Source organism: Anabrus simplex, chromosome 2 (genome assembly GCF_040414725.1).
Source record: "Anabrus simplex isolate iqAnaSimp1 chromosome 2, ASM4041472v1, whole genome shotgun sequence".
Classification (NCBI taxonomy): Eukaryota; Metazoa; Arthropoda; class Insecta; order Orthoptera; family Tettigoniidae; genus Anabrus; species Anabrus simplex.
In genome coordinates, this window is record NC_090266.1 from 642569964 (window position 1) to 642591167 (window position 21204).

Genomic DNA, 21204 nt, shown 5'->3' on the forward strand with positions numbered 1-21204 from the left:
GCCAATGCTAGCGGACATCTCAAACAGTCCCTGGGTGTAAGGTTCCGTTTTTAATTTTTCTTCTCATTTTCTTCTTCTGGTTTCAACGTAACTTCATTCCCCTTTTTTCTTTCTTTTCAGATTCAAACTCTATTTTGCGCCAGAATATGCTCTGTCTTATAAGGATCCCTAAAACTCTCCCCACATTTAAGTTTCAACTCCACTCTTTAATGGGTTTATTATATAAATTTTGTTTTATTACTAGCGTGTATATATTAACTAGGTTAACTGTTATATTTCTGACAGCAAGATTGCATCTCTCTTATGAATTTTGCTTCTGCTGAAGTTCAAGTTATATGTCAAATTTAGTTAGTTCAATGTTATGTGCCTTTGACTAGTTCAACTTGGACTCAATGAACTCTATTTTAACCCTTATTTATGCATTCAAAGGAACTGCATCCTCGCAGTATTAATCCACGCTTCACACATTGACGTATATTTGTCACAATATCCATTGTCATATTCCAGCGGCCTCATAATTGTTTAAAATTCCACAGATTGCCACCGTTGATGTACTCCACGACGAATTTTGCTTTTAACTTGCATATATTGTTACAACCTCAAGTCTAATGTTTTTATTGTATTGATTGTTGATTATCACTTTTTATTATGGCATGGTTCTTTTTTTAATATGATAAATTCTCTATATTTTAAGCTCAGGGACCTGACGTAGATTTGTTGCATTAATGGCTGATGATGTTCGCTATGTTGAACGAAACATGTCTCAATATTACACACTTCATGATTATATTATAATTCAATGAGTGTATTGTAATGTATTGAATAGGTGGTTATAAATAAAAGAATTTTATAGTTTTATCATACCACTTAGTCGAGCAGCTCATCTCCTTTCTCCCAAGTCTTCCCAGCCCAAACTTTGCATTATTTTTGTAACGCCACTCTTTTGTCGGAAATCGCCCAGAACAAATCGAGCTGCTTTTCTTTGGATTTTTTTTCCACTTCTTGAATCAAGTAATCCTAGTGAGGGTCCCATACACTGGACCCATACTCTAGTTGGGGTCATACCAGAGAATTGTATGCCCTCTCCTTTACATCCTTCTTACAACCCCTTAATTCCCTCATAACCATGTGCAGAGATTTGTACCCTTTATTTACAGTCATATTAATGTGATTACCCCAATAAAGGTATTTCCGTATATTAAGACCTACATATTTACAATGATCCCAAAGGGAACTTTCACCCCATCAATGCAGGAATTAAAACTGAGAGGACTTTTCCTATTTGTGAAACTCACAACCTGACTTTTAACCCAGTTTATCACATCATTGCCTACTGTCCATCTCATAACATTATCGGCGAGGTCATTTTGCAGTTGCTCACAATCTTGTAACTTATTAGTCTGTACAGAATAACATAATCAGCCAAAAGCCTCATCTCTGATTCCATTTCTGTACACATGTCATTGATATATATAAGAAAACAGAAAGGTCCAATAATACTGCCTTGAGGAATTCCCCTCTTAATTATTACAGGGACAGATAAAGCTTTGCCTACTCTAATTCTCTCAGTTCTATTTTCTAGAAATATAGCCACCCATTCAGTCACTCTTTTGTCAAGTCCAGTTGCACTCATTTTTGCCAGTAGTTTCCCATGATCTACCCTATTAAATGCCTTAGACAGGTCAATAGTGATACAGTCCAATTGACCTCCTGAATCCAGGATATCTACTATATTTTGCTGGAATCCTACCAGTTGAGCTTCAGTGGAATAACCTTTCCTAAACCCAAACTGCCTTCGATCAAACCAGTTATTAATTTTGCAAACATGTCTACTATCTGCGCACTTTTTAGTGATAGATTTACACTCTAGTGCTGAGTCGGTCGACTTCGGTTATCTTCGAGATTCGTATTGGCAACCTATGAAACACAAACTAGAATCGCTTATCATCGCTGTGCGACATCTGGCGTACACTTTACGTACTCGTACTGTTTTTGTTTACACAGCAAAGCCAAATTATAGAATTCATGCTAGGAACACGTTTCGCATCGGGAAATATTATATAGTATTACATATTGTGTGTGTAACACAGTTGTTGGCGTAACGATAATAAAGGTTTAGAAAATTAATATCAATCGATCATATAATCGATTCAATTCAGATTTCATTTCCATTCAGTTGGCAGTATTTACCGGAACCGGCAGTGCTCCCTTCTTACTCCTCACCGAGTACAAAAATCTATCACTAAAAAGTGCGCGTACAGTAATATAATCAGAAAGAACGCCCTCCCAAAGCTTACATGCAATGCATGTCAAACTGACTGGCCTGTAATTTTCAGTTTTATGTCTATCACCCTTTCCTTTATACACAGGAGCTACTATTGCAACTCTCCATTCATTTGTTATAGCTCCTTTATGCAAACAATAATAAAATATGCCCTTCAGATATGGTACTATATCCCAACCCATTGTCTCTTGTATATCCCCCGAAACATTATCAATTCCAGCTGCTTTTCTAGTTTTCAACTTTTGTATCTTACTGTAAATGTCATTGTTGTCATAGGTAAATTTTAATACTTCCTTAGCTTTAGTCACCTCCTCTGTCTGGACATTATCCTTGTAACCAACAATCCTTACTTACTGCTGACTGAATACTTCTGCCGTTTGAAGATCCTCGCATACACACTCCACTTGTTGATAAATGATTCCTGGAATATCCTTCTTGGAACGTGTTTCTGCCTTGAAGTACGTATATATATATATATATATTTTTTTTTTGCATTTTTCACTAAAATTTATATGTCCGCCAGTTATGCTTGCCATCATGTTATCCTTAGCTGACTTCTTTCCTAGATTCAATTTCCTAGTAAGTTCCTTCAATTTCTCCTTACTTCCACAGCCATTTCTAATTCAATTTCTTTCCAACCTGCACCTCCTTCTTAGTCTCTTTACTTTTCTGTTATAATATAGTGGATCTGTACCATTCCTTACCACCTTTAAAGGCACAATCCTATTTTCACATTCCTCAACAATTGCTTTAAAACCCTCCCGGAGTCTGTATACATTTTTATTTACCATTTTCCACTGATCATACTTACTTTTCAAAAACACCTTCATGCCTGTTTTATCAGCTGTATGATGCTGCCTAATAGTCCTAATTTTAATATCTTCCTTTCTTTCACATTTATTTTTAACTACCAAAAAAACAGTTTCGTGATCACTAATACCATCTCTTACTTTGGTTTCTCTATAGAGCTCATCTGGTTTTACCAGCACCACGTCCAGTATATTCTTGCCTCTAGTTGGTTCCGTCACTTTCTGAATCAGATGCCCTTCACATATTAACTTATTTGCCACTTGTTGCTCATGCTTCCTGTCATTCGCATTACCTTCCCAATGTACATTTGGTAAATTGAGATCACCCGCTACAATCACGTTCCTTAGTTTTCCACATTGCTGACTATCTTATCGAATAATTCTGAATCAGCATCTGCGCTACCCTTTCCTGGTCTGTACACGCCAGACACATCAAGTTGCCTATTATCTTTAGAGATGAACCTTACACCTAGAATTTCATCTTGTCATCTTTAACTTTTTCGTAGGTTACAAATTCTTTCACCAGAATGAATACTCCCCCTCCTACCATTCCTATCCTATCTGTACGATACACGCTCTAGCTCCGTGAGAAAATTTATGCTTCCATTATATCATTTCTCAGCCATGGTTCAACTCCTATTACAATATCTGGTATATTATTGGCCCCTGTGCACATTTTTTCATACTTGTTCAGGGTTTTTCAAAACTTTTACCCTACATGTTATTTTATAAACCCCATCGGAAAAGGTTTTCATATTTCTCCTCTTGTACTTTTCACACATTTTAATACCTCTCATATCTAAATATGGTAGATATAGTTTACACTGTACTGAACCTTATGACCTTTGAGTCATAAGGAATCAGAGTCCTAAAATCATCATACGAGTTCCCATATAAATTACAAGTCATGAGCTCTTGCTACATTTTTATCTCTGACCAGATAGGGCACGTGGAGGAACAGGTGGTGATACTCATTCTCACGCTAAGGAAATTCACCTGCACGTGTAGACGGTTGGACTACTTTTTTAAAATAAAAAGTACATTTTAAGAAGAGTTGGTGACAAAACTGCCATAGTAGATGTTTAGAAATTGTAAGTGAAACAATTTGGTCATTAATGGTAAAGATTTCAGACCATTAGATATCTCCAGAAGGAAATTTGTCGAAAAATGCGCCTGTTCGTTCAAACTCTGTTACACTGGGCGAGTTGGCCATGCAGTTAGTAGCACGCAGCTGTGAGCTCGCATCCGGGAGATAGTGGGTTCGAACCCCACTGTTGGCAGCCCTGAAAATGGTTTTCCATGGTTTCCCATTTTCACAGCAGGCAAATGCTGGGGCTGCACCTTGATTAAGGCCACGGCCGCTTCCTTCCCAATCCTTGGCCTTTCCTGTCCAATCATCGCCATAATACCTATCTGTGTTGGTGTGACGTAAAGCAGAAAAAAAACCCAACCACCTCTTGTTACATCGACCAAATATAGTGCTTATCTTATGAGGTAATTTAACAATTTATTTGGTTAATAGAAATCCTTAAATATTTATCATCAACACTGCTACTATACTAAACAACTATGTATTTACGTCATGATCTGCCATCAGTACATTTTTATGGGGTAGAAAAAGTATCTGTAAACATTTTGGCAGTAAATGAAAATGGCATGAGGATGTTAGCAAATGGTGTAAAAGAACGGTGTACCATTTGCAAACCCATATTGTGTCCAGTGAATTTTAGGCGAGTCCACGCATTTCAGGGAATAACTTTGCAAACCGGCGTTTTGGAGACTTGAGTCCCAAAAGAGGAGATAGGTTTTGGCCGAAGGTGGCTGTAACATCATCTCCAAGTGGAGATTCTATGAACTACGATTTAAACTGTTGTATTGTAGGGTTGAGGTCAGCAGTTGCTGAAAGTTGCATAACGTAAATCAGCCGTCAAAGTATTTTTCCCATAAAGGTAATCAACGGTATTCCAAATGAGGAATTATCACGTAACTTCAGGGTCAGGCAACAGACTGTCGTTATAATGCCGCGATCCTTCAATTCCTGCAATTGAAGCTGTAAATATAGATGTTGTAATCTCAAGTATTGTGTATGCGAGTTGGTGGATCGACAAACGTGTTTGGTACCTGTGACGCATTTTAGTCACCCTCTTATTTCATGAAAATGTCAGAGGAATATGTCTAAAGGTCTTTTATTTTTATTTTTATAATCTTTCTTGGATAATCAGGAAAGTCACGAAACTAGCGTGTGAAGTGTAGTAGAGTAGTAGATTTGATGGTTGAGAAAGTAGTATAATGTCAAAGGCAAAGTATAATTTCTGTATGTTTATTTTCTATTTTTATGGTTTGCCAAAGTTAAGACATTAATTTATCATAAATTTCTGTTCAGTGTAAAGGTGAAATTCATGTAAGTGGAATCTGTGGTTATTCATGTAGAATTGGCGTAGATGGCACCATTATGTTGGGCGACGTAGATTTTTTAAATTACAGGTCATTTTTTTCACGGGAAGTTAGGAGGCAAAACCGATAAAATTTGTTACAGGGGATTGCTATTCCAAACTGTGTTGAAATCTGTGTAGAACTGATGAGAGGAAAATAACTTTAACATTTTTGTAAGTCAAGTTATGAGTTTCGGTTTGGAAATATTAGTCAAATATGCTAGGAGAGATGGTTGTCACAGGGTGTTTTATGTAACAGCATTGTGGGTCACCCAAGAGGAATATCCCATATTATTGTCGTGTAGAGAATTTGTGATAGCGAGTATTTCTAGTGTTGCGAAAATGGAGGGAATGAAGGATTGTGGATCAGGTTGTTGGAATCCTGTAGTGTTGATGCCGGGATGTTCAGTGTAGGAAACCCGAGGAGTTATTTTTGTGGAATTTATTGAGATTGGAATAGGGTCAGTCCATAATTAGGATTCCACGTGAAACCATAGGACCGTGATGGATATGAATATTTGAGTTACGTCTTAAAGTAAGTCTCTTCGCATAATCTATGTCGGTCAAGAATTCTATTTCATGTGAATTGCCAGCGAGGCAAGTTTTTCCTTTCATTTGACGCAGATTAAAATACGAATAACGTGTGTTTATCTAGCGATATTGAGGGGAGAGCTTGTGTTCTGTTATTCCATCCAGCTGTCAGGTGGTAGTGCCAGCGTACTGCTAGACAGAAACTAACTGTTACTGAAATTTTGTCATTTGTAGTAAAATGTCTGGAATTAGATTTCATCATTTAGAAGAAACTAATTTCAGTAGAAACTTGAATTCATTTTGAAGTGGCGACGTAAAGCAAATAGCATTTTGAAGTGAAGGAAATGAGACTATGATATGACAAGTTTGAGATAACCATTTTCAGGGATGTCAACATTTGAGAATCGGTAGTGATGTTGTCTGATACCATTTGAGGGTGTACAAAGTTTTATATGAATGTCACGAAGCGATGTGACAGGGATTTGTCTATTTTTTGTTGTTAATTTATACAGATTTTAGGTTTTAATGTTGGGATTATCTAAGTTAGTTCTTAATTGTTAGTGTTATAATGTAAGCTTGTTGAGTGAAGTCATGAAGTAAATGAATATTACTGGTAATTATGACAATGTATCCGCTTTTTAGCTGCGGTAAAGAAAACGAGCATAAACAATATTAAATCAATATTTTTGTCAAACGAATGTTTCTGATAAACAGGTCCGAGTGGTAAGAAAAATGTAATGAAATATTTCGGGTGGTTAAAGAAACTGTTTGTCTGGGATAGATAAAATTTTTTAATTAAGATTATGAGATTACTTCATTTATTAATTTATTTAATTCAGTGATATTGTATTTGAGAATTAGCTTAAAACCAAGTGACTGACTTGAAAATGTATTGTGGAAATCTTAGTTTAATTTGCTGGGAAATCATAACTTATTAACTTAATGACTAAGGGGATATGTCTGATGGCAAACGGACTTTACTGCCACAAGTGTTGTGAGCGTTTGTTGTTGTTACCATTTTGATTTTGATTTGTTTAGCATCACATATGCTGGGGATTTATTAATGTGGAAACCTTGGTGGTCAACTACTGTAACTTAATTGGGTTAAGCCTTCAGCTTTGAACTTTGGATGGTCATGCGGTCATCAACCTCAGTGACTTAGATTAGGGCCATCTGCCATTATAGCATCATTTTCCTTGTGGTCATCTTCCACAATGACTTTTAACGTAAATCGCAATGTTAGATGTCGGTCCATGACATAGTCACAGGTCACATCGATTCAATGAAGGGTCCGTGCCGTACAACCACTGTGTGGCACATACCAATTGGACTGCCTTAATTATACCATGAGCCCAGAGCTCGTGCTACGGGGGTGGGATCATCACGAATCATTATGATGGTACATGCAGTCTCACATGGAAGCCAATCTTAGGGATCTGCAGACTTTCTTTATTTCACTCTTAACTTAAAACAGTGGTTTCTATTAAGGATGCTCCTCAGGCAGTTGACATAAAGTCTCCAAAGCCAGTATCTCTCATCATCGTTATTTTATTTTATTTTTATTTTTTATTTTTTATGGACAACAATGAGTTTGTTGTTTCGGGATGATGTAATGTCACAAGTTCCTTCAACCTCATCATCAAAATCGAATAAATATCAATTTCTATGACTCAACTTCTCTCATTTAGTGGATAGTTTAAATGACTCAAACCTGCCTCTTACCTAAGTGACGAAGAACCTGTAGATGACCCAAGAGAAAGATAGCATGCCGCTTTGCTAATAGGTAAGGAAGGTAGGTATCCTACGAAGGACCTTAAAGGGTTCAGTACCTACCCATGGATACACTACGTAAAATGCCCTCATATCATTAAGTTTCCACAAGGAGTAATATATAATACCACCTATTCAATACAATTTATTCCACTGTTGTGTTGTCAAATACACATAGAAATTACCAGAATTTTAAAGGTGCAAGTTTCGCCCACTTTTTATTGGGCATCATCAGCCTCGTTCAATCTTAAAACACACACTGGTCTGAGGAATCTTATTAAATTACATAAATCGTATTGATGAACACTTAATGGTATTGGTACTGTGGTTACATAATAATTACAGCACAAAAATATAGAATAAAATCTGTACACATTCTAAAATCACTTTGAAAGATTAAAACGTTCATCTGAAAGTAATTTTCTCACATTGTATTTTTAAAAAATCAGTGTCTGACACTGAAATGGATCTTCTTGATAAAAAGCTTGAACAATATATATATCACGCCTGGAGAACAGATTATCAAACCCAAGGCTTCACTGGATAAGAAGTGTACGAATAAAAGATACGGTATACGATGTGGTTGAAGTCTATTATATAAAATTAGGGTGAAAATACGTGGACAGGCTGGACAAAGCTTTTTTATAAGATACATGGAACATTTCAATGCAGAAAAACATAATAAATACTCAGCAGTGAGCACGCTCATGAAGGAAACTGGACACCATTTCACTTCAATAGAAAAAGATCTCTCAATAATCAAGAATATGGGCAAAGGTAAACTTTTGCTATTTGCTTTACGTCGCACCAACACAGATAGGTCTTATGGCGACGATGGGATAGGAAAGGCCTAGGAAGTGGAAGGAAGCGGCCGTGGCCTTATTTAAGGTACAACCCCGGCATTTGCCTGGTGTGAAAATGGGAAACCATGGAAAACCATCTTCAGGGCTGCCAACAGTGGGGCTCGAACTATTGAATGAACGAATTAGAGAGTATATACATTTCTTGGACAAAACATATAATAAAGATCTAAATCTTAATGACAACACGGAAGTCTGAAGTCTGCTGCATATTTTAACGCGTGAGTTATTAAATAGGACAATCCAATCCATAATAAAGTCCCTCAGATATTTAAATCCTTAGAATTAAAAACTGCCTCTCTTTTGCTAAATACTGACCCTTCACTTGCTCTTGCATGTGAAGCTCCGCCTACCCCCTCTCCTCAGCATTCCTCAGGACCTCTTCCGCATCGATACAACACTAGAAGTAGGAACTCCAAACAGACTAATGCTGCACACACATTAGGACATACGTTACATCTGGGGAATGAGTACAAATAGTTTTCAGTGATATACAATCGACCTAATTACCCGCCATCAAGTTCGCTTTCTGTTTCATTCCAGAATGACTACATTCTTTACTACGGACAATCGCACGAGATAGTCATTTAGACCTACCACCCTCTCTTATGAGTAATTTTAGCAGTGATTTCAACCAAAGCTTCAATGTTTACTAGCACTTTTCATCATACTACGATTTTTATCCAACATTCCAAGATGTCTTAATCCATATCGCCTCCAATTCGACTACGTATTTTCACCCTAATTTTATATAATAGACTTCAACCTCATCATATACCGTATCTTTTATTTGTACTATTCTTATCCAGTGAAGCCTTGGGTTTGATAATCTGTTCCCCAGGCGTGATATATATTGTTCAAGCATTTTATCAAGAAGATCCATTCGAGTGTCAAACATTGGATTATTTTAAAAATACAGTGTGACACAATTACTTTAAGAACAATGTTTTAATTTTTCAAGGTGATTTTAGTATGTGTACGTATTTTATTCAATATTTTTGATCTGTAATTATTATGTAATTATGCAGTATCAATACCATTAAATGTTCATCAATACGATTTATGTAATTTGACAAGATTCTTCAGACCAGTGTGTGTTTTAAGATTGAACGAGGCTGATGATGCCCAATACAAAGTGGGCGAAACATGTACCTTTAAAATTCTGGTAATTTCTATGTGCATTTGACCACACAACAGTGGAATAAATTGTATTGAATAGGTGGTATTATAAATTACTCCTTGTGTAAACTTAGCTATTTCCAATACGGAATAATGACGAAAATAATGGTTTGTAAAAGCCTTCATGTCGGGGGGGAAAAATGTATTTAGTGTTTCCATTTTCTCCTCTTGGATAGCTTTTATTCGTACATTTAGTAGTGCGTTTCCTCGCTTAACACGTTCCTTTTTGTTGTCCCCTGCAGAAAGGTCTTAAGGAGGTTTTACTGCATTAGTTTTGGTAAGATTATAATTGTGTATACTGTTTTCCTCCAAATCCAAGATGGCAGTTTTTTTCCTCTCAAAATCTCATGTGAAAAATCGAGGGTCTTGCATTCGTGACCTAACAGTAATGAACACCACTGGCAGCTACCATGGTAACCATGCTGCTTCCCTTCAGCACCTGTGCACGCATAAAGCTCGACCTTCAACGTCTGCCTCTTTATTAAGACTATAGGCTGCATCGCTAGCGTCAGCAACGAGTTGTACAGTGCGTCTGCGTAATGTCACTTCTTCTTGGATAATAGTGAAGAGAAAATGACATTCTACTTGGCGGAAGGTAGGCTCACATCGTGGGCGACTGGGCGAGCGACAATCCCCAGTCCCCAGTAAAGATTAAAGAATGTTCCTGTATTACCCTCGACAAAAACATTTCTCAAATCCGTAGAATGGCATCAAAACATGTGAGCCTTTGAATCCTTCGAATGGCCATGGCTACTCAGTAGCAGAGTTATAACGCATCTGCTGTGTCTGGCACATAGTAAAATTAACAGTTTTACAGACAGCAGGAATATTTTCATGATGGATCATTGTGTTGTAAAGACGTGAAACGGACAATGCTGGCAAATTTTTGATGGTTTCTTTCCGATATTGTGTTGCCAGTTTTAATTTAATGGTTACAAAACTCGCAGAAGTGAAGAATAATTTGTAGCTGCAAGAAAATATGGCATAACTAAAGCCAATGTTCGACGTTGGCGTGAAGACAAAGATAATCTAAAAATGCGTACTATACAACAAAGGCATTTATATGATTTCACAATGCACTATTTAAGCTTGATTTAAGTTTTTAGAAGAAAAGAGTGGGGAGTCATCTAGCATTCAGGGTTGTCTTGGATTCACAGAAATACGTTACATATAGTTCATTACTGTGATGTCCAGCCAAACTGTTGACTGTTTTAATTTAGTCCTGGATTTCCTGTCTTCCCATATTGAATGGTTATTTTTCCCGTGGGCCTGCATAACTGGAGAATGGAGTTTCCACTGTATTGTAATGTGGAAGAAAGAATCGGATTGTGATTCCTCTGCTGTGGAATTCGAAGCTTAGGTTCTTGTGATATTAATGGTTTCATGAATTAATCCCTTTATATTTTCTGTACAATTGGATACATAGAGTTATGTATCAGTATGTATCATATTTTCAACAGTTCCTCTTCGATATTGTGTTGCCAGTTTTAATTTAATGGTTATGTATCAGTTAGCAGTTTCTTAATAATCATCCTCCTTTTCTTTCTCTTTGTATTGTTGCATATTTATGTAACTATTGGAAGTGTGATAACAATAGTGATTTAGAAACACCATTATGACAATATTTGCCTTGTGCATTCAGAATATCCTTTCCAGTGTAATTCTTTTGTGCTACATACTGTGCTACATAAGGGGTGAGAAATATATAAAGGGCCCCAGTGCAAAACCCTTCCAGGTTATCATTTATAGTTTTGAGAAAAATTAGTAAAACGCATAGCGGAATAACTTTCAATTCTAAAAATGTTCTCTCTATTTTTAATTATTTGTATTATGTTCATACTATATTCCCTATATGTTTCAATATACCGTATTTTCTCGCATAATTAACACCTTTGCATAATTTACTCAACCCAATATTTCTGCTACATACTGTGCTACATAAGGGGTGAGAAATATATAAAGGGCCCCAGTGCAAAACCCTTCCAGGTTATCATTTATATTTTTGAGAAAAATTAGTAAAACGCATAGCGGAATAACTTTTAAGTGGAGAAAAAGATATGTGCACGTATTTGACACACCCACTTCTTTGAACATCCATCATGCAGCTCCGGATGTGTTTCGAAATAAAGATCTCAACTGTTCAGGTAGCAGCAGCCTTCCTACTGTGAAACCGGGCATTCCAAATACTTGGCAACGTGCTGTTATCAGCCGGTAGGAAATACCACTGCACTAGTACAGTGCGAGGATCTGCACAGAAGTGATAAGTGATGCTCTGTTCCAGTCTGGTACAAACGTATTTTACGAATGTTTTGGGAATGGGAAATGCGATATCTGTAATCTCAAAATTGTTTTTTAATTCACAGGGAGTAAGAATTTGAGTAATACTGCATCATATAAAATCGCAGTTATCAGTTGCGCCAAAACATACGTAATTAGGGCAGCAGTCTTCAAGTATACCGTGTCCTAATGCAATGTGCGCTACCTTGGTAACAGAATAGTCCACTTCAAGTGACCAACAATTCAACACGTCGTGTCCTTGACAACCTGCTTGACCAGACTCACCACCAGCATTTGTTCAACTGTACAATGCTTGTTTTTTCTTTTCTTTTTTCATCTGCCTGATCATAGCAATACAAACACTTTCAAACTCTATTTTAATCACGAGCCTTGCTGTATATGCCATAACACGTTGAACGTAGTATCAGACAAATGCAGAAATGTTGCCTTTGCTCATACATAGTGTTAGTTTTAATTTTCACGTTTACGTTGGTTCACACAATCTGTTTCTGGCTGATATTCAGTTGTTATCCTTCTCTTCCAGTTCTATATTAAGTATTATTTAATTGCTTGTAAAATTTGGTGGTTAAAAAGAATTCTCTCTCAGAATGTCAAATATTTAAAGTTAGATCAGAATGATATGACCATTAGTGTAATGCATATCAAATACATTGCAAACAATTTACAATTTAACATACACCTAGGATCTATTACAGGATCATGATCATTATCGTTGTTGTTGAAGTTAGATGCATCAGTTGTCGGCTCCTTCTAAACCTAGCAAACTGGTACAATCCTTCCCAAGTTTTAGCTAAGTGAGTTTCTTTAAAACTAGTTTCATTGTTAATCTCTTGCAGCAGGTGGAAAACAGTTGCAAAATATTCAGGTTGTTAAGAAGAAAAGAGACTCTACTCTTATGAAGGGTATGAAAGTGAAAAAGTTGGAGCAGTGTTACATAACTGTAATAAAAGAGAATAGTTGTATGGCGGAAGAGTCAAGATGTTACAGGTATAATTACGAGCTGGGGAAAAATATGTCTCTTAATATAAAATATCTGATGTTTGAATTCTAGTTGGTACTTTAATATTACTTGTTTTGTGTCATCTTAGTAATATCCTGCTACATTTTTGTATCTGTAGGCTAACGAAGAGAGTGGAGGTCGTCGCCCTGTCACTAGGTCCCTCATATGTAGGGAAAAAGCTGAGGGAAAAGTTTACCCTTCGAAATCTGACAAAAAGGCTGAAAAGAAGTTTGGAAAAGTGGAAAACGAAGACACCTCTGGTAGTTCTGACCGCAAGAAGTTGGGCTGTGCAATAACTCTTGGCTTGATACCAACTGACGCTGCGTTGGTCATAAGGTAAGAAGAAGAGATAATTTAAACTTTTCTTAGGTTGTAGCTCTGTCATTTTTATTTTGAAGCTCCATTCCAATTGCAGGTTGTTATGGATGTTGAAGCATTGTAATTTATTACTTGTAATATATTTAATTTTCCTTCTGTGGAAAGTAATGAAGATTTCTGAATTAAATAAATTGCAAGCAACCTCTGTCTAATTGTAATACTAAATTACATGTTTTATTAATCAGCTCACCAGACGAAGAATTAGTCACCCAAGTGCGCATGACAGATGGATCATTAAGCCTGTACAAATGGTGCAGCGAATGAGTGCTATGCTCAACCGCATCCGCTTCGCTTCTGCGTGAGCATACAGTAGTAGCGATCAGTTAGACATTGATGTTTCAGGTGGACATTGTATGTCAACATGGGTAGATGTAGGGATATGACAAGAGTGGCAAAAGGGGGCAGTGCCCATGGCCATACGGTGCATGAAGTTTGTTGGTGTTTTGCAACAGGTAGCTTTACATGACTACAATCGGTGGTGTAATACACGTGGCCATGAAACACATCAGAATTGTGATCGAAGAAAGAACCTGACTGAGACGGACCCGAGGCACGTGAATCAAAAGCTTACACAGTCATATAAAGCTGCGTGTTTTCATTGGGCTAGAAATCATCGAATACTGTCTGATGAATCACATTTTTGACTGTATTTCAATGATGCAAGTCGTCAAGTACACCGAAGGCCGCATGAAGTATTGCATCCTGGATGTGTGCAAGGTCAGGTTCAAGCCCGGAAGTGGGTCTGTGATGTTTCGGGGGTTTTTTTTCGTATCATGGATTGGGCCCACTCATTGAGGTGACCACCAACATGAACCAACATGTTTATTTAAACATTCTGGATGAGGTGTTGCCTTTCAGTCAACATATGCATGAGTATGCTATTAATACCGCAATTTTTCAAGATGACAAAAACAACAAAGTTCATCGGGCTAGACACATGTGTATCTTGTTTAATGAACAATCCCGCACTCTATTACATCTTGATTGGCCTGCAAAATCTCCTCATTTGAACTCTATTGAGAATCTGTCAGACATGGCCATTTTGTCTATCTTCTCATTTCCTTCTCTACCTGCATGCCCTGGTACCCATATTATTGACAATGTTGTACTTTCAGAGCTTCAGGAGAAGTGAATGGCAATACCAGACAATTCTGGATATTATCCGGACTGCTTCTAGTGCCTTAATAGCCGCTTGGCTGTCTGTAAAAATGAAAATGTTGTTGTTCCGATAGTTCATTTTCAGATTTTCTTCAAGACATGTTGTGATAGCTATCACTTCCGTTTGAAAGACTGTAGTATGTTTGCCCAGGTTTATCTGGATTGATTTCTTAGGTCTTCCCCCCCCCCCCCCCCCCCCCCATTGATCCCTCCTCCTGTGCCAGCCCCAGTCTTTGAGACATCAGTCTACCACTCTATATCATCTTTTTCAGTATTCCATTTGTTGATATCCCAGTCTTCTTTTTTATATTTTTTTATTATCTGGGTTGCAAATGGTTTTTCAAAGTTGTACTTTGGTATCATATGATCAGAAGGCATGTGTAGAACTTCCTCTGTTACTACTCTGTGAATTTTACAGTGTCCTAGACCTCTGTACAGTACTACAACTTCTTTAGATCATTCTTCTATATGCTTTTCTTGGGGAACAATAATGTGAAGTCGGCTGAAATTTCAACTTCTGCAATGGTGGTTATTAGGTATTTTTCTTTGTTCTTTCCTATCCATTTGAAATTAGGGCCTTGACTTAAGGTCTTCTTTTCCTTCTCAGTGAGATTAACTTTAGAAATGGTATTCTTTAAATTCTGTTTCTGAATTGAAGAGTAAGCCTTCCCTTTTTCTTTGTTTGTCCGGGCATTTTTTAACGATATTAATTTATTATTAAGGGTTTCTTGTTTTTTGCTTAAAATGATATCCATTTTTTCATGGGTGTATCTTTGAAACGAATCCCACTCCAAGGCCAAGAGTAGTGTTGGACTTAGGAGATGTGCCAAATACATTGTACCATTGAGAAATGCTTTCTTCCTATAAAGGTATTTTATTTTGTTTTTTAGCCATATTCAATTAACTCTTTTTTGTATTTCATAGTGGTACCTAGAAACTACGTGTTTTCTTTGGGTTTTACTTAAAAGTTTAGGAACTAGGTTATCTTTGAAACAATTCTTTAGGAAATCTATGTCCTTAGTTAACTTAGCTACTTTCACCTTTAGATTAAAATAGATGTTGGCTTGTTTATTTGCCTGGTTGGCCTTAAGATTGCAAGTAATCAGCTTCATTTTCCGTATCAAATTCTAATCACAGAGACATACAATAATGGAAAATCTTCCACCTTTTTGATACTTTTTATTTGCTTTTTAGCAAATTAATTAATTATAAACAGTACATGTTTCGTTCTTATTTGAGAACATCTTCAGCTGTTGTGTATAGCTTAGGTGAATCACTGAATTTTTAAGTACATTATTTTCAGGTACCTTGTCCCTCTAAAGAATTATTTGAATATAAATTGAATTAAAATCAAATTAAAACAATGTGGTGGTTAATGGGTTGGTGAAATGAGACAGGATGAATACATAGTTAGCCTACTTAAAAAACTATATCTATTCATTTGAACAGTTGTTGTTAAAAGTTTCAAACTCTATTACACTAAAAAATATCTGCTTGTCTTCCAGTTAAAAGTTTTTTTATTATTTATATATGACTCCTTGACACTGTTCTAAATATTGTTGAATGTTCACATCTTTCACTCCTTCCAGGGTGGCTGTTATATATTTTGAGCTGACTTAATGTATCTTACATTGAGTTTAATGCGGAAATTTGAAGCCAATTGCCGTTAACTAATTGAGAAGGGAGCTTCGTCTCAATTTCTGAAATGAAATGAGGAAATTAATGATTTGCTTTTATAATGGAAACGTGTGTCTTTACAAAGTAACTTAGCGTATAAAATGGTTCCATACCTTACTGTTGTTAAACTTCAGTTCTACAGTGACCCTGCAGGAACTACGTTTGAAGCTGCTTTACGTCTTGTATAATATTGATGTGTGTGTTCCGCTGTTTGCTGCACCTTCCGGGGAGGCAAGGCCGTGGAGAGGGGAGGAGGCGTGTCGCTTACTGTCACGGCTTCGGCTTTAGAAGGGGTGGGGGTAGTGGATGTACGTAATGGCGGAGGCTCATTCTTATTCATCCTTTTATTGTCTGTGTTGTTTGTTTTGCCTAAAGTTTCAAGATTTGATAATATCCCTTCAAATATAGGGTTCCTATTGTCAATTATATAATTCAGGTTATTGTCCTGATTACTTTTTTACATACATACATACATACATACATACATACATACATACATACATACATACATATATACATGCATCATCATTATAGACTGTTATGCCTTTCAGCGTTCAGTCTGCAAGCCTCTGAGAATTTACTAAACGTCGCCACAATCCTCGATTTGCAACTGGTGTTGTTGGCTCATTTAGTTCTATACCTCTTATCTTTAAATCGTTAGAAACCGAGTCTAACCATGGCCGTCTTGGTCTCCCTCTACTTCTCTTACCCTCCATAGCAGAGTCCATTATTCCCCTAGGTAACCTATCCTCCTCCATTCGCCTCACATGACCCCACCACCGAAGCCGGTTTATGCGAACAGCTTCATCCTTCGAGTTCATTCCTAAATTAGCCTTTATCTCCTCATTCCGAGTACCCTCCTGCCATTGTTCCCACCTGTCTGTACCAGCAATCATTCTTGCTACTTTCATGTCTGTTACTTCTAACTTATGAATAAGATATCCTGAGCCCACCCAGCTTTCGCTCTCGTAAAGCAAAGTTGGTCTGAAAACAGACCGATGTAAAGATAGTTTCGTCTGGGAGCTGACTTCCTTCTTACAGAATACTGCTGATCGCAACTGCGAGCTCACTGCATTAGCTTTACTACACCTTGATTCAATCTTACTTACTACGAGGGCTATTTTTTTTTTTTCCAAGGTCTGATCGGTCGCGACAGTCAAACGCCCGCTAATATATGATGAACCACTGCACAGATGTGTTGCGCAACGTCTCTGAAATGACCGTTATGCGCCTCACCTCAGTCTTGTCAGTAGTGAACGTGCAGCACGCTCGTAAACATGGCTACAACGATCACTTCGCCCGCCAAGTGTGAAGTGCGCGGTGTAATTAGATTTCTTCAGGCTGAGGGGTGCAGTGCAGCCGAAATTCATCGCCGAATAAGTCGTGTGTATGGTGAAACGTGCATGAGCGACAGCAAAGTGCGACAATGGTGCAGGAACTTTACAGCAGGGCGTGCAGACGTCCATGATGCAGGCGGCAGGGAAGGAAGCGTGTGTCAACCGATGATCTCGTTCAGCGTGTGGATCAGGCAATTCGAGAAAATCGTCGGTTCACAATTTCTGTGTTGAGTACGTAGTTTCCTGAAATTTCCAGGTCAGCTCTCTACACAATTGTGAGTGAGACACTTCAGTACCGCAAACTTCGTGCGAGATGGGTTCCGAAGATGCTGTCTGACCGTCGAATGGGCACCGCTTTAGCGTTTCTCCAGCGCTGCCATGATGAAGGACCGGATTTTTTGAACAAAATTGTCCCAGGGGACGAGACATGGGTTCATTTTGAAACGGAAGAAACAAAAGATCAATCCAAACAGTGGATGTATTCGCACTCCCCGAGTAAGCCAAAGAAATTCAAGCGAACATTCTCCAACAGAAAGTGTATGGCTACCGTGTTCTGGGACCGGAAAGGAGTTCTGTTGGTGGAATTCATGGAACGTGGTTCCACCATCACTGCAGCCGCATACTGTGCGACTATTCAACGTCTACGACGGGCAATTCAGAATAAGCGGACAGGGATGTTGTCATCAGGCATTGTCCTCCTCCATGACAATGCTCGGCCGCACACTGCAGCTGCCACCACGAACCTCCTGCAGCGTTTCCAGTGGGACGTTTTCGATCACCCAGCATACAGTCCGGACCTGGCTCCATCAGATTTTCACCTCTTTGCTCACATGAAACGCTGGCTAGGAGGACAGCGTTTTGACACCGACGAGGCACTGCAGACCGGCGTACAAAGATGGTTACAAGCGCAGGCGGCGACGTTCTATCAAGAGAGCATTGACAAGTTGGTACCACGCTACGACAAATGTCTCGATCTCCGTGGCGACTATGTTGAAAAATAGCTGTGATGTATCAGTAAGTGTTACTAATAAAAAAAGTGTCAAATTTGTACTGCTGCTTCATTTCGTGACCAATCGGACCTTGAAAAAAAAAAATAGCCCTCGTATATTACCATCCTGGGAGAACACACAACCTAAATACTTGAAATTATCGACCTGTTCTAGCTTTGTATCACCAATCTGACATTCAATTCTGTTGAATTTCTTACCTACTGACATCAATTTAGTCTTCGAGAGGCTAATTTTCATACCATACTCATTACACCTATTTTCAAGTTCCACGATATTAGACTGTAGGCTTTCGGCACAATCTGCCATTAAGACCAAGTCATCAGAATAGGCCAGACTGCTTACTACATTTCCACCTAACTGAATCCCTCCCTGCCATTTTATACCTTTCAGCAGATGATCCATGTAAACTATAAACAGCAAAGGTGAAAGATTACAGCCTTGTCTAACCCCTGTAAGTACCCTGAACCAAGAACTCATTCTACCATCAATTTTCACTGAAGCCCAATTGTCAACATAAATGCCTTTGATTGCTTTTAATAATCTGCCTTTAATTCCTTAGTCCCCCAGTATGGCAAACATCTTTTCCCTCGGTACCCTGTCATATGCTTTCTCTAGATCTATGAAACATAAACACAACTGCCTATTCCTCTCGTAGCATTTTTCAGTTACCTGGCGCATACTGAAAATCTGATCCTGACAGCCTCTCTGTGGACTGAAACCGCACTGGTTTTCCTCCAGCTTCCTCTCAACGACTGATCGCACCCTCCCTTCCAAGTTTCCAGTGAATACTTTGCCTGGTACACTAAACAGTGAGATACCTCGATAGTTGTTGCAATCCTTCCTGTTCCCTTGCTTATAGATAGGTGCAATTACTGCTTTTGCCCAAACTGAAGGTACATTACCAACACTCCATGCTAATTTTACTAGTCTATGAAGCCATTTCATCCCTGCCTTCCAACTATACTTCACCATTTCAGGTGTAATTTCATCTATTCCTGCTGCCTTATGACAATGGAGTTTATCTACTATCCTTTCCACGTCCTCAAGCATAATTTCACCAACATCATTTTCCTCCTCCCCATGAGCTCGGCTGTTTGCAACACCACCATGATGATATCCTTTTACATTGAGAAGATGTTCAAAATATTCCCTCCTCCTCTCCAGTGATTCCCTGGGATCTATTATGAGTTCACCTGAATTACTCAAAACACTGTTCATTTCCTTTTTCCCTCCCTTCCTACGATTCTTTATTACTGTCCAGAAAGGTTTCCCTGCTGCTTGACCTAGCATTTCCAGGTTATTACCAAAATCTTCCCATGACTTCTTTTTGGATTCAACAACTATTTGTTTCGTTCTGTTTCTTTCATCTACATACAAATCCCTGTCTGCCTCGGCCCTTGTTTGGAGCCATTTCTGATGAGCCCTCTTTCTATGTTTACAGGCTGCTCTCACTTCATCATTCCACCAAGATGTTCGCCTTTTCCCATCTTTACACACAGTTGTTCCTAGGCATTCCCTTGCTGTTTCTACTACAGCGTCCCTGTATGCCACCCATTCACTTTCTTTATCCCGAACCTGCTTACTGTCTACTGTTCGAAGCTTCTCACTAATCGTATCCATGTACTTCTGTCTAATTTCCTGGTCCTGGAGATTTTCTACCCTTATTCCTTTGCAGACAGATTTCACTTTCTCTACCCTAGGCGTAGAGATACTTAGTTCACTACAGATCAGAGAGTGGTCTGTATCATCGAAAAATCTGCAGAAAACTTGTACATTCCTAACAGATTTCCTGAATTCAAAGTCTGTTAAGATATAGTCTATTATGGATCTGGTACCCCTAGCCTCCCATGTGTAGCGGTGAATGGCCTTATGCTTGAAGAATGTATTTGTAACAGCTAAACGCATACTAGCACAGAAGTCCAGCAAACGCTTCCCATTCCCATTAGCTTCCATATCTTCCCCACATTTACCAATCACCCTTTCATATCCTTCAGTTCTATTTCCAACTCTTGCATTGAAATCGCCCATTAGCACTATTCTATCCTTGCTGTTGACCCTGACCACGATGTCACTCAATGCTTCATAAAACTTGTCAACTTCATCCTCATCTGCACCCTCACATGGTGAATACACGGACCCAATTCTTGTCGTAATTCCTCCAACTGACAAATCTACCCACATCATTCGCTCATTTATGTGCCTAACAGAAACTATGTTGCGTGCAATGGTATTCCTGATAAAGAGCCCTACCCCAGACTCTGCCCTTCCGTTTCTAACACCCGTCAAGTACACTTTATAATCTCCTATCTCTTCCTCGTTATCTCCCCTTACCCGAATATCACTTACTCCTAGCACATCCAGATGCATCCTCTTTGCTGACTCAGCCAGTTCTACCTTCTTTCTTCCATAAGCCCCTTTAATATTGATAGCTCCCCATTGAATTCCATTTCGTTCGCCAAGTTGTTTCCAAGGAGTCCCTCG

At 38.3% G+C, this 21204-nt stretch overlaps 1 protein-coding gene across 1 annotated transcript in view; it reads left to right on the top strand.

Moving 5' to 3' along the window:
• The window catches only part of HUWE1 (HECT, UBA and WWE domain containing E3 ubiquitin protein ligase 1), a 1366532-nt gene that overhangs the window by 667971 nt on the left and 677357 nt on the right, over positions 1-21204 (top strand). The window contains exon 27 of the mRNA XM_068226019.1: positions 13282-13499. Within this exon, the coding sequence (XP_068082120.1) occupies positions 13282-13499 (218 nt within the window). The remainder of the gene's footprint in view (positions 1-13281; positions 13500-21204) is intronic.